This window comes from Athalia rosae, chromosome 2 (genome assembly GCF_917208135.1).
Source record: "Athalia rosae chromosome 2, iyAthRosa1.1, whole genome shotgun sequence".
In the NCBI taxonomy this organism is placed as follows: domain Eukaryota; kingdom Metazoa; phylum Arthropoda; class Insecta; order Hymenoptera; family Athaliidae; genus Athalia; species Athalia rosae.
The window spans coordinates 15,262,954-15,278,062 of NC_064027.1; the positions used below are offsets into that span (position 1 = coordinate 15,262,954).

General features: G+C 43.4%; 1 protein-coding gene across 18 annotated transcripts in view; it reads left to right on the forward strand.

Moving 5' to 3' along the window:
• LOC105692034 (CUGBP Elav-like family member 2) overlaps positions 1-15,109 on the forward strand; it is a 274,308-nt gene that overhangs the window by 176,379 nt on the left and 82,820 nt on the right. For all 18 annotated transcript variants that reach the window (XM_048650635.1, XM_048650637.1, XM_048650633.1 and 15 more), the window contains exon 4: positions 1,183-1,265. In XM_048650635.1, coding sequence (XP_048506592.1) covers positions 1,183-1,265 — 83 coding nt within the window. The remainder of the gene's footprint in view (positions 1-1,182; positions 1,266-15,109) is intronic.

Consider the following 15,109-nt stretch of genomic DNA (forward strand, 5'->3'; position numbering starts at 1 on the left):
CAAAGAAACCTACAAAGAGGATGAGGTCACGCAGTGCTGGAGGAGCTGCAGCAAATATTCTCCCGCTCACCCGTTAACTTCTCGTCCGAGTTTACGTGCATAGGCATACGACTGTTCCATTGATATATGATTACCTGCTCCAAGCGAACTCGAAAAATCATCCAATTTCGTACGCGCAAGCAGCAATTAACTGCTTTTCCCTTTTTCTGGTTAGGTTGGGGTAGGTGGGCGTCATTTTTCTTCTTTACCTGCCCTGTATTTGTTTTACTTGAAATGTCTCCTACTGGTTGAATAAAAGTGGGAAAAAAAAGAAAGAGAAGAGAAAAAAAGTGCGACGAGTGGACAGTGTTGAAAGTTTCGACGTAATGTCTGAACTGTATTGCCATCGACATTAATTGTCTTTAGCCTATGCTCCCTATACCGATAATATTTTTCAATTCGGACCGGAAGTAACGCCTAAGACTTGGAACTTGCCAGGATTAAGCCATGACTAATTTTCCATTCGCAAGTTCGATTGATCTATCTATTGAAAGAATCGAGTTTTCGCCAATTGTTGTCCTATAAGGAAAGTAGGCGAAGCTAGATAGTTTTTGGATCAGGAGGCATGATAACCACAATGCAAAATGTCGAGTAGTTCGAAATTTTCCAACTCCACGTAGCTCGATGATTTTTCACAATGCATTCGCGAGTTTTTCTCGCTTTCATTTTTAAGATAGGATAATAAATAGCAATTATCGTGATCCTCGATATTTTCTCATCAACGAACAAACTTCGCGCGTATAACAAACCTCGTAAATCAAATACTTTTGGAAACATGATTAATTCAGGATTTTTCGGTGTAGTATAGTAGTTTTTGTTTTTCAATTTTGTTTTTTTTACTCTTCTTCGTTTGTTTTTTCCATGGGATATTTTCGTCCCGTTATAACGTCAACCTCGAATTTTCACGCAGAGTCCGAACATCCGTTACAATTATCAGCTGCGTTACGTAGTTTGACAATTTCCTGGCAAATATGCTAATTTGATGAAAACAACTCGGTATTCTCGCGATCATCCCTGCGTGTAAATTCTCAATGTCCCGGCATCGCGTTCTAGTACATAACATGTATACGCAGCGGTATCTAATATTTTTAAGTGCTTTTAAGGGGGACTGAAGTCGCATGGGAATAATTTATCGTGTTTCAGGATGCTGTTTCGTTACGTTTTTTACAAGAAAAGCAGCCCTGGAGGCTCAAAATGCACTGCACAACATCAAGACGCTCAACGGGGTAAGTCAAGTTAATCTTTATCCGTTAGTTATGGCCAATCAATATCCGAACTTTTCGGAAGAGACGCAATCCGATGTAAGAAACTTTTTCATCCGACGGATAAAAGTTTCTACTTATGTTGTAATTTATTTCACAGAATAAATAGCCCGGAAAACGTATCGCCTCTCTTTTTCCCCGCGATATTTCTCATGCACCTTTTTCACGTGTTCGATTTGTTTCGCCGAATTTCTTTTCCCCGCTCGAAAGATTTCGGAGGAGTTCGAAGTATCCGAATTTTTACGGTCAGCGATTATCATATTCGCACAAAATTCACTTCGTTGATGTCTGACGCCCCCACCTCACCCTCCCCGTAGCAAACTCACGTTTTCCAGCTTCCTTCGAAAGTATTGCCAAAAATTGATCAACTTTTCAAACCATTTCATCTCGATCTTCGCGTATTTTCTATCGGATCAAAGCGCGATTGCTGTTTTAATCAAGTATAAAATTTTTACACTCGGATGTTCCGACATACTTTCATTTGGAAATGATTTACGTCCGTGGCCGATGTTTGTAGATAACTCTCAATTCTATGTGATGTAAATTACACTCGTATGTAGTACCTACGTATCCATACCTGTGCGATATTCTCATATTCATATAGATACAGGGTGTTAATGAATAATTGTGCCAAACTCGGGAGGATCTATGCCCTTTACCTACGACCTCCGATGCCCTGTAACGCCTGAACGCGACGTTTTCGAACATGGATTGCTCGTCTCAGATCACTTGTTTCAGCGAGCTTTATCTCTCCCTCAAATTTGGCACAATTATTTATTAACACCCTGTATATGTAGGTCATGTAGGTACAATGTACGCGTAACACCGTGGCTTCGTTTATATCATCTCGCGTAGGAGATACCGAGTCTCATCCCGTACTAAGATCTGCTTGTCTTGCACACTCCCGCACCTCCTTCGAATCTCTAAGCTCGAAACCGTCGTCGTTTCCTCGGAATCCAGAACAACGTTTCTTCAACGTTCGTCTCTCTCTCGCTCATTTTTTTCTTTTCTCTCTTCATCTCTTTCCTCCGCGGAGTCTACTTCCTCCTCTTCCACGTTTTCCATACCGATCTCGCCCTCTCCCTCCGCTATGTGTATGTATCTCCCCCCTTCTTTCCCCCTCTCTCTCTCTCTCTCTCTCTCTCTTTCTCTCTCGTTAACTGAGAGAATCTGTGACCTAATCCATTGAGTGCTTACATAAAGCCAGAAGCTTGCGGCGCCTACCGCACAGCGACGCCTTTGCCTCCGCGTGCTTAAGCCTGAGATATTTATTGTCATACAAATTACTCCCAACAGACTGCGAGACGGATGACATAGCTTTACCCACCGGTGGGAGTATGCAGAGGCTGGGGAGTGAGGAGTGGGGGGGGTGGAGGGGGGGTGAAAAAGGGGGTTAAAGTTAAGAGAGGTAGGGAAAGCCGAACTTGCAGAGATTACGCGTGTAATTAGAGCGCATGATTCATATCTACCGTCTACAAATTATTTCGAGAGAAAAAAAAAAAAAAAAAATACGGATACGGATACGACGTTGAAGAATCGAAATAAATTCGACACGTTAGCTTAATCTGGTTATTTGATTTCGAGGCTGATTGTGAGAATAAAAAGAAGAAAATCCAGTTTAGTCCCAGAAGTACAATTTATTGTTATTGTCCGCATTGGCGTGCGAGAGAAGCTTAAATTTTCTAAACAGAATTCGGATGATCTGAGAGTGAAAATGAAGGAGAAAACGAGAGCGCGGGGTACGATGAAAAATCGAATGCCGTAGCGTAAGAAGGGAAATAAAATAAACGAAACAAATCAAATGTACGTACATCTCTGTGAAGAGACAAAGCTATACGTGTGTGTGTGTACACACAGACTATACGGACCTGTGGAGATAAAACAACTCTCCGCCGGCATAAAAAGTGAATTACAGAGCGACGTTTTCGCAATGAAAGGGTTCGCTGAGTAGGAGGGTGGGGCTACGGAATACTATAGGTAAAAGAAGCGAGGAGGAAATAGGGAAGCCGTGCATTTGAAGAAGTTTAGCTTTATACCGGTATTGGATTCCGTTCGAAATACGAGGAGTTTCGAGACGACGATCAAGGCTGGAAAAGTCGTGAGTGATGCGACGCCTTCCCCGTTTTACTTTTTATCAAAAGCCTTCGCGAGATGATCCCCTTTTTCTCCTCCACACCCCCTCCCATTCCCACCCTCCGATCTTCCACGGTGCGTACGTTCGTGAATCAATTACCCCTGATCCATATTCCGATCGTCGTTTTCCAAATTCCTCGCCTCTAATTTTCCGTATCCACCTAGAGCTCCTATATGAACGTGTCTTATTATACAAGGAATTTTTTTAATAACTCAGGGTATTGTATTATTCGGCGTGTGTCACTTATACCAGAAGATTATCACCGTTGAATAGTTTATAGATAATTCGAATTGACGTAGCAACTTAACGCCCGGCGTAGCTTGCTAAAAACGAAGCTTCTCGTCTAGCTTCGCATCGGGAACATATCTCGACGTCGGCAAAGGCAAAAAAAAAATAAAAAAATAAGAGAAAACGTTTCCGTATAGTTACAGAAAAGTTTCAAGTGCAGACTCGACCCGTTAATATGTACCTACGTGATTATCGGAATTTACCGAATTTACCGAAATTCCGTTAGCTTTGAAATTTCCAGCAGCGAAAATCAACTCTTTACCGTAGAATGTCGCGTCGCGACGAAAAAATTCATTAACTCGTTCGTTGTAACGCGTTTGGTTTATAAAACAGTTTTTAAATTACACATTCACAAATGACCCTCGACACGTGCTACCAGGTTTTATTTTACCCTCAAACGCTGAGGTTAAATCGGTGTCATAACTTGTTCGGAATAGGTGTCCGATGTAAATTAATAATTTTGCAGACGACGAGACGGGCGGTACGTACGTATACGATGGTATACGTATACGCGGTGTGGCGTTTGCTCGAGTTCGTCCGCTTAACGAACATCTCCTCTACCTTCTAACGAGTAATTTAATAAATAATCACTCGTTATAATGCCTCCGGTAAGTCACCCTACCGCTTGATCAACCGCGTGTCCAGTACGAATAATTAAAACAAAACGTATTTAAAACAAAAACAAAAAAAACAACTTAAAAAATGACAAGTTTTTCTCAAAATTGCGTTTTCCCCGACAAAGCCGGCTCGCCCTCGGCCTCGGTACGCCTGTTCCCCCCCAGACCAACGCGCGTTTTATGTATACGCGAAATTTCACCCTTTTCACTTCTCTGCGATACATCGCCGTTACATGGCGAAAGAACGTGTACTGTACGCACGTACCTACACGTGCGGTGTATACAATGTGAACTTTTTCATTCAGCCCGAATATAATTCAAATGAATTTTCACGGTATGCACATTACGTGCATACATATAGAAGGGCGCGACGGGGCGACCCAGAGGGGGGTGTAAAGTTTTTTTTTTTTTCTTTTTATACGTTCTCCGATTATGCACACGGAGTTATCCTCGTTCGGTCCATAAGCTGTAAGTTGGTGTAATATATAAAATGGTAGCAACAATAGGAATACGTCGTTTTATTCTTGTTTCGCGATGTCGGATTCTCCTGGACTTACTCCAACTCGAAATATAGTCGGTACATCATCGCGGTGGTCGGCGGTGGGTAGTCTTTGGTAGACCAGAAGGCAGCGCGTTACACGGTACTATATACGAACTATATGAGCCAGCGGAGGCTGGAAGAGCCGATTCGTAGCGAAAACCACTAACCCACTTCTCTATCGGATAATAATTATGTTTAAGCTCGAGCCGAGGGAGAGCTTCGCCAGCGATCGTACGAGAGCTTCTGGGATTTTGAGGGCGCATGCGACCTGAAACCGGATCGGTAAAGTCACGATTTCGTCAATCGAATGTAAAAAGTATATTCGTTCGATCCGTTCGCTATGAGAGAATAACAAAAAGTACGGAGAATGGAGATGATTTGGGTACAGAGGCGAGTTACCCTATTTCTATAAAGCAGCGAAATGATAACCGTTTCCCCTGTTCGATGTACACGCACACGCACAAGCGACAATAGCCGATGACCCCGAATCCACGGCGAACACAAGTGTGTGTGTGTAAATCGCAAACGGCGTACCGGGTTCCCGAAAATTTTCTATATAACAGTCAATATGAACGGAATGTTGGTGAAATTTTTTATGAAGAATAGAGAGAAGAAAAAAAGAAAAAAAATTTAATAAACCGGTTCGTTCTCAATAACGCGTTCGGGGATCCGTAAGGAAGCACGCGAATGCGTAAGCGTCGTTCAACGAACACTCGAGCCGATTCCGACGAACGAACGCAGGAATTCCGGTTCAATTTTCATCCTCCGATTCTCAACTCTGAATTTCCCGATTCGGTTTTAAACCGACCGTTACGTTCGGCCCGACCATTGTCGCCAACCGTATCGTTAGCGTGACATTTTTTCGCACACCGGTCGAAAGTTAATTCGTATGATAACGTTTCGATTCGTATAATTTTCGTATGCTTTTTTTTTCCTGTTTTATCTTCTTCTTTGCGATTCCGGTGCTAATTAGGCATTTATTTATTCGAGAAGAGAGAAAATAATCGTAACTTCCGTGGAAAAGGTTGAATTACCAGCAGCCGCCCATAGCACATTTTCTACTGAAACAACGTCGAGAAAACGATACGCCGACGTCGCTGGGGGCGAGAGCGATGCGATATACCTAATTAGTATTTAGTCGGACCAGACAAGAACGATGGAAATTCTCTCCTGCTTCAGATTATTTTCTGCAGGTTTTCTCGGTACAACGTTATCGGACACTCGTATTATTAAAAATCTGGCTTTACAACGCCAAGGGAAAAATAAATGTATATATATATACGCGCGTATCACAAATGTGGAACGTTATAAGTACGGATACACGGGGAAAGCCGAAGTTCGGATTCGGATCGAGGGGGGGAGGGGGAGGGTGATGCGGAAAAGGTAAAAAGAATACTAGCCGGTTTTCATTTCTGATATTAAATTTCATTTTTCCCTCATCCGCGTACTCTTCGCGGAAGGTTGTTTTTCTCCTCGGTTTTTATCAGACGAACATCCATTATTTCGATTCTCAACGGTAGCTAAAACTCCACGAATAAACGGAGAACGGAAATAATTCACACGAAGTGTCTGACGCATGTTAGCAAACACTTGTCAAGTACAAACGTTGAAAGAGGAGAATCTCGGGTGGTGGAGAAACAAACACTACGGAATAATTTTACGACGCGGGTTTCATATTATACCGACCCTCTTTCCTAATTTTAGTTTGCACCGCCGCGCCATGGCGTCGCTCGGTATTTATACAGATATCAAATTGCAAACTAAACATTGCATTTGTTCCTGTGAAATTACAATAGTCGCCGATTCGTGGATAGATCAATCGTTTGTCGTTAATTTTTTTCTCACGAATATACATATGTTTGTTGGGTATTGTTCTGGAAAATCAAGTATGGCGGCCGCGCATACTTTGCCGGGGTAGTTTTTTGTTCGCTGAACGATTTCAGCGATTTGTAAAATCAAACGACAAATACACGTTTCTGATTTTTCTTCCCGTGTACACCGTTCGCGAAAGTACTTCCGTCAACCGGATACGATATCTTGAATTCCCTCGTTTCACTCTTCCTTCTTCTCCTCCGCTTCCTTTTCCTCCAAACTCAATCGATTGGCTTGTAAACTCCGCGGGCAAAATATTTACGAACGAATGTAGTGTCGAATCGAAAAATTGAATAAGTCGATTATTGCAAAATTTTAACAAAAATTTCCATTAATTATTTTTTTTCATTCTATCGCAAACATTATTTGACGGAATATCTCCGCATAAAAAATACCGCTAGCAAATATCGGTCGTTTTTAATTCGAATTGACAATTGGATGATCGACCGGTTGGAAATAACTTTTACTTCTTTTAATTAATATGCATGGTGATCGAACGTTTTTCTGTTGGCTGCAAAATGTTACGGTGTATTTAACGTACCGCCAAACCGCGGTAATGACGTCATCCAGTTTTTACCCGATGTTCAAAGATTGTTCACCCGAGCTTTTGCAACAATAAATAGAACAGGGGCCGTTGTTCATTTCAAGCCATTCGCTGCCATCTGTTGGATGTTAACCGAACGCAGCTATGTGACTCGGATGTGATGTTGTATAAGGTCAGGCGCTAATCCGTTACAATTATTAATATTAAATTGATTTTGTTAGAATCGGCGGAAAAATTTCGAAATTATCTGATTCTTCGATCCTTTGATTAATTCTCTCCCATTTAGATTTTTATTTCATTTTTGTATTTATTTTGTTTGATTCATTTAGATTCTTCGCGTGAATCAAAAAACGCCGGTAGATAAATCAAGAATTGAAATGTTAATAACTGAGGGGTGAGTTTTTCATACACGAAATTCGTACACGTATACAAATACGTAGAGCCGAATCGAAATTGTATCGAAAGACTCACTTGCAACCCGCTTCCGGTATTGCAATTAGATGAACAATTGAACTATACCGATTGTTCAAATACGACCCTCGCTGAGGAGGTGGTAGAGATCGAATTCGTGATAGGGAGAGGATCTTATTCGACCCAGAAAATCTTCAGCGTCAAGAGGACCCCTACGCTACACTTCCGCCCTCGTTTTCTCCTCCTCCGATATCTTCGCCTCTCGCTCTTCCTCCTCTCATCCATTTCAATTAGCCTTCGGGGCGGTAGGATTAATTCAAATAGCTTATAAATCAAGCCTCGCCCGAGCACGCGTTCCAAGACGGATCGCTCGCTCGTGTAATATTTTCAACGATTAAATATCCCCTGAATGAAACCACCTCGGAGGAACACCACCCCCTACCCGGTGGTATCGGAAAGAGTGAGTTACCAAACAAACTATGAATAAACATCGTTGGTGAATTTTCGGAATTTTGTCACTCCGTGCGCGTATCGACCTTTGAGGCGAAAAATTTCATCAGCCGACGAGTTTAACCGGCGTTGAATAAATGAAATATTCGGTACCGTTCCGTTTTGCTCTTGGAATTGAAACGCTCCGCGAGGAACCGGCACATTCTTCATTGAGTGACACAACCAGCGCTGACCCATATTTCAGTTTTAAATAACACCTCCTGCAGCAACGCGGCTGAGATCACTCTCAACTCACGTCTTTTGGTCTCGGTAAAGTCCGCCTTTTGTTTCGTTTCCTGAGTTGTCAGCTGCAGCGGCCCAGGAAGAAACGGTTCTTTCGGATTAGTCGCTTTTAGCTGATGTGAGACGTGCGGCTATTTTCTGAGCTCCTTGAAACTTCAGTTTCGTTTCCGGGATCTAATGGTACGTGACAATCGGGTGGAAATGGATTACCGGAATAAGTTCGGCTCCGGCGTTCCTCCCGGTTTCTAGGTGGTCGTAGCTCGCTCGGTATACAAACGCCTGTTTGAAAAATGCGAAAAAAAAGTGCAGACCTTTGTCATAAAAAAAAACAAAAAACAAACAAAACGAGGTGTACGAAACCCGAACGACTTTCGAACCCGTTTCGAACTTTAATACCTCGTATAAAACGGGGGACTTGTGATCGGTAAAGAATTCATAGTCGGTTAGCGAAACAGATGGGAATTTTCATGGATCTGGATCCAACTTCAAAGCTCTTGAATACCTAACAAATATTTTGCGTTTATCGTCACCGCTTCTTTCAAGTATACTACTCGGTATACAACAGGTGCTGTACAACTGACATTAAAATATACGCTACGCACAAAAATTAACGGGCCACCCTCTCTTTTGGCTCCGAAAACCATCCAATTTCCAAACCTTATGAACGGCTCGAAAAATTTGAGTATAGAGAGAGTTGAAAACAGAGAATTCCGAAGCTTATCGGAGCTTCACTTTTTAGACGCCTTCGGTCGACTTGAGTCGCGTTTTTTTGTTCTCTAGTTATACTCTTCCGATTCAACTCATGTCGAAAACATGTGAGCTTTTGACTTCGACTAATGGTCCGCTAATTTCTGCGCGTAGTGTATAAATCCAGCGGTGTTTGTCTACCCTTTGAAAGTTGAATTCCAAAAGTGATCACTTCTCTCGATTACAAGAGCTTGTAATAAGTTTAATCAAGATCCGCAGTCGTACCGCGGAGTAGTTGGCGTAATTTAATAAGCGACGTAGTAAAAATTCAAGGACATAGATGGAGTACGTATAAAATACGGAAAGGGACCCGCGGCTGACGGAGCTTCAGTCGATTCACTTATTCTCGCAAGCGGCTGGTTACACTATACGGGTTTGTGTAATACGTCGAGTACTACTTTTTTTTCCCCCGCAAATTAAGGCTTTTCCTCGTAGTTCTACAATACGTGATTAAAAAAATGCTTATTACCACTTTGGAAGCAGGCGGTGCGAGCGGTCCTTGAGTTACAAAAATGAGTCGAACGACCTAGCGCTGCAACGGAACGGGGAGGCCCGGTAACATGCGTAAACACGACCCCTGCTACGTAATAAGTGGGGTCTCTTCCTTCCAGGATGAAGGACTTTCAATTGGTTGCCTCTCGGCGTTCCTTACCTGACTACGTAATTTGCATGCAAATAACAGAGCTTTCGTTCTTGCCGGATTTTTCTTTTCCTTTTTTTTTTTTTTTTTTTTTTTTTTTCTATACTTCGCTACTTTTTTTCATCGCATTTATCGTCCGCGACCCGGTGGTCATCGCTGGTCCATATTTTTCTCCGGACTCTTGACAAAAATTTGCCGACCGGGGCGTACGGATTGTAAAGGTAATCTGGAAACGGGTCGCTTTGAACTTGCGCGTGAATAGCGACAGCGAGAGTTTGAAATTGTTGATAATTCACGCGGGTACGCGATATGATGGAGGAGGTGTATTACGTTCGAAACATATTTTACCGGGTGGGTACCATACATCAGTTGAGAGCAGGTCGGCCGCTTGTACGCCGAGGCACACGAACGTGGGTTAGTTGAAACAAATGATCTATAAGCAAATTTGGGCTAATTCGCTCGTCTAGACTGCGGGTTTTCTTCGGGGCCGGCAACTGTGAAAACAAAGAGAACGAAAAAAAAGAGGATCGATAAAATTTGCGCAAATATACAGGCTCGAGTCATAGCTGATGGGCCGTTTCGTTCGTGGAACGATATACACGTGCACACGAATTCGATTAGAGTTTTACACCGCGCTTCGAGTCGTAAACGAATTTCATTTTTACGTATGAAAGCTCGATTTCGATGACGAAATTGCGCGACGCGATTCAGTTACACGGGGCACGGACAATCTACTGCATCGAAATCGGATAATTTTATTCAACGAAAGTTTGATGAGAAAAGAAAAAAAAGAAAATGATTTCGCGCGATTCAAGAGCTTTTTTTCGCCGTACTTGTACATCGTATATATAAGATTTTTATCTTTATTTCTTTAATTTAGTTTATCGATATTGTAATCTTCAGTTAAACGGGACTGAAGTTATGTAACTGTCGGGAGTTTAACAGCTCGCGTTTGTCACGGAGCGCGAGAATTTTGTCATATGCAAATTACCGGAGACTGAAAAAGAGAAGAAATAACAATAACAGTGATAATAATAATGCCGGGCGAAAAAAATGAAAAGAAAAAATGAGGTAGGGAGGAAAAATAAGGAAATAGGCTTTCTGACAAATGTACGCCTTAAGAATTTTGAGAAAGATCCAAGATTACCTCACCCCACTTTGACACGCGCTCAGCGATGCATCCCTTGGAACAACACGAACCCGCCCACCTTACTTTCTTCTTTCCTTCCTATTGCCTTTTCTTTTCTTTTTCTTTTTTTTCTTTTTCGTTTTCTTTTTTTTCCCTCTTTTTCTCAGCAACAGCCAGACTTTTTGATCTCAACTTTCATAAAAGCTTCAGCTTGGTTACAGCACTTTTTCCACTTTTTCTGTGTCAACATGACGAGCCTCGCGTCTTCCGCCGAACGACAAAATTTCTAATCTTGACATATCGTCTTTTTAGACCTCGAATTCCCGCGTAGCTCATTTTTATATCCCTGATCCAAAATCGAAATCCGAAAAATTCATGCCGCAGGATTCGCGGAGCTACCCCGTCGAGTCTCAAATTTCACATGCGGATTTCACGTCGCTCTGATCCACTGAAATACAACGCGTTACCAGAGCAACAAAGTCAATCAGAGTGAAGCTGCGTTAGATTCAGCCTGGTTAGATTCTCCAACGAAAATAAACTAAGTTTATACGCAAGCGGTATCGGGAATTATCATGACGTGTTTTTCGACGCGTGTGCATCGCCGCGCCATGTAACGTACCTATACTCATACCCGTTAATGTACGCGTTCGCAAATTGAAAAACATAAAAACTTATAGCGCCCTCAAAATGAAAAAAAAAAAAATAATAACATCCCGCCAAAAAGTTTGCTGAAATTTTCTCGTCTGCAGAACGGAGCGGGAAACCTTCGTTCTCTTGTAGTACCTGCCTTCACGCTCGTCCTGTAGATTATTATTGAATCATAGGGTACGCAGAAGCGAGCAGGGATCACCGGTGACGCCATTTTTTCCGTCGACGTTGTCCGTCGCGTCGACGTCGGCCAATTGCGGCACATTACCCTATCTATACAGCCGAAACGAATGGGATGAAACAATTTTTACAACCGAATTGTTCGATGTTCAGTGGGTGCCTGGAAGTGAAAAGAATATTGCCTGCATGTACGGTCGAAAACGGGAACGAGGATCGTGGCGCGGGTCGGGTCGGTGTGGATATGGGGGTGGCTGCATCCTGCGACCGGGTGATTTACCGCGCCGGTATCGTATCCGCTGGGGAAAGAAGGGGCGAATGGCGGTGGGTGGGGAGGGGGGAGGGGGGGCAGGCAAGAGGTCGACGCTGTAGGGGTGGTCGCGTCGTGGTATGTCACGGATATGTTGGATGGGGTACCACCCCCCCATTCCCCGGACTATGGCCGCGCTGCCGTTCGAACATTGAAAAACAATAAAACGCATCGAAAAACCCTCGACGAGGGTGCTTCACGTCACATCGCAGGACCCAAACGAGAATTTAAGCGTTACCGAAATTCATATGTAGCTACATTTGCACTGTGTACATATATATGTATTTGTATAGAACTGAGGAAATTTTTGTACCATAGGTACTCAACATGGCGTAATATGGTTTTTGTTTTCTCTCAATTTTGATATTCCTTCAATGCAGATATCGCTGTTTCCGAAATTTCAAGTGTGTTTTTTTTTTCCCCCTAGTCGACGGCATCTCGACGGATTCGCCATTTTTTTTCGTAGCTATGAAAAATGTGTGCAATATTTTTCCTCCGAGTCTTTGATGTCGGCGATCGGGTTGATTTAATTTTCGAGTCCCCCTGTACACGTGACTAATGAAGGGATGCGTGTATCCATATCTCACGTGGCGAAGTGTGTCGCCGCACTATACACCGATATAATCAATGATCCCGTCAGCGTTGTAAACCCAGACAAATATCTCCACTCCGTGCCGGTAAACTTCCAATTTCCGTATATAGAGCGACGACAACGACGCCTCGACACTCCCTCTCGACGCCTCGTCCTCCCTCGACTATTTCCCGTCTGATCCGATTCTCGGAGCGACTCGCGATCGCCGCTATTTATTGTTTGCGATTTCTTAAATGATCTCTTCAGACGGCGGGAGGCGGTCTCCGAGAAGATTAAGAAATTCCTGACGGATGACAGCTATACGAATATACAGCGGTCTTTTCTCAGTCCTCGAGAAGAACTCTACTCGATCTACGACCCCTCGCTATACGACCGGTGATCACTTCGAACGTATCACTTCCAGAACAGTTCTACGTATAACAAACCCCCTGATATTACCGACTATTTTCTACTTTCCGCACGGATCGCACGATCGCGGCAAGGGATTCGATCGAACCGCGCGTTCCTTTCTCCTTGTTTTTTTTTTCTCCCCCATATCTCTTCCCTCCGTCCCCGCGAAGACCGGCTGTACGGATATCCCTCCGATTCGCCGGGCGAACTGCATCGCGGGAAAAAAAGCAGCCCCGCACGCACGGTGGAAAGCGCGGAGGAGACATCGGACGTGAAACCGTGCGGCAGACGACGCGACGGTCTGTACGGGGACAGGAATTCTTGACGACGTTACTTTTTATTTCATCGACGCGCCGAGGCCCCTGAAAAAGGAAACTAGCGTAGGGTAGGGGATGGCAAACTACCGGAAGCGTGGAACTGGAACGAGATGAGGGAAAGGGAAACGACGTAGAGACGTCGAGGGAACGAACGAACCCCCCGCCGCCTTTCCCCCTCGGCTGGAGCTGCTAGGGCGAGCTGCCAACTCCGCTTCTGGATTCACGGCATTTTTCAAATCGACCTGCTGCATCGCGCTCTCCCTGCAGCTAGGAGCTACCTACCTGACAAATGAATCGCTCCACCGTGAAACGGCATTGTTACATCACGTTTTCCACCTCACCTGGGAATATCGCTCTATACAAACGCCATCTTGAAATTACCTTTTGCAAACAGGAGGTCGATCTATAGAGAGTACATAGTAATTGGAATTCGAGCTTCCTTCCATGCCTTCGTGACTTCTTTTATCAATTCTTAAGACGTAAGAAAAATCGTTACATATATCCTATGCAGAGTTATCTCTCGGAAAGAAACACCGGCGATTCTCAAAGGATAACACTAATTAGCGGTATAACTTTAATGAATAACGGGAGTATGAAAAAAAAAACGAAAAAAAAAAATAAAACAAATCCTGAATTACATTATTTCATCAGATTCGTTTGAATGATCGGTACGTGTTCTTTCACCGTTGAGTTTTTCACTCAAGTTTTTATTAATGTTTTTTTTTTTTTTTTCTTTTAATTTTTTTCTCGTTCAACAAAAACTCGGAATTAAAAAGGATAAGGATGTAATGCACAAAGATATTGCGAGCCCCGACCGGATCGGACCATAGAATTAAAGGGTGCTGTAGCTACAGGATTCAGCATTAGTCTAATTGGCCGTCTCGTGCTAATTACAGGAGAATAATCATACGACGCCCGTTGGCGCTAGCCAAAGTTACGAAAATAGCGGTCGGCTATCTCATTTGAAGTGTGCACATATGGCGTACCGTTTGAAGTGCCTCCGTAGCTCCCGGGCCCCCGATAAGAACACAGACCTCCTCTGAAACAACAGCTGCCTATAGAAAAGCGACGTGCCTCAGAGACCGACTCGAAATATCCCCGTGATACGAACGTGATTGCTACAGTCGTTTACTACTTCCGTTACAGAGAGAGAGGATAGAGAGGGGAAAAAGATTGTTCGCACGTCGATCGTTCTTGAAGAGTACGCTTACCATTCGGATGCTTTTTTTATAAGGCACCGTTTCGATAAGCGGACCGTATTCGTCTTCCGTTCCGTCACAAGGATCGAGATGTCCGTCCGAAACGGACTATGGCTATTTCTGGTTCGTACTTCGGTCGAAAATAATTTTTGTAGAAGTGAAACTTAAGCTTTTCGATACAGCACATGTTTACTAATGATATATGTAGTTCTCAAAAGCCGCGAACGATGGCGAACATTTTGGAGTAACTGGCGTTTTGACGTTAATTGAAATTGCTCGATACTCTGGTCGTTTCCGGTATCGGGTCCCCCACGGGTCACGGTGTCGTCCTTCTTTCGTACAGCTCCGATCAACATATTGAAAATGAAATATAACGCGCGAGTTGTAAGTGGTGGGACGCGAGGCGGGTAGAGTTTTTCAATAAAAATCGATACTTCAATTTAGTTGCTCGACGGTTTTTCCTATCCCTATTTTTTGTCTCTCGCACCCGCACCCTTTTTTTGTCTCCCGCATCGGTATT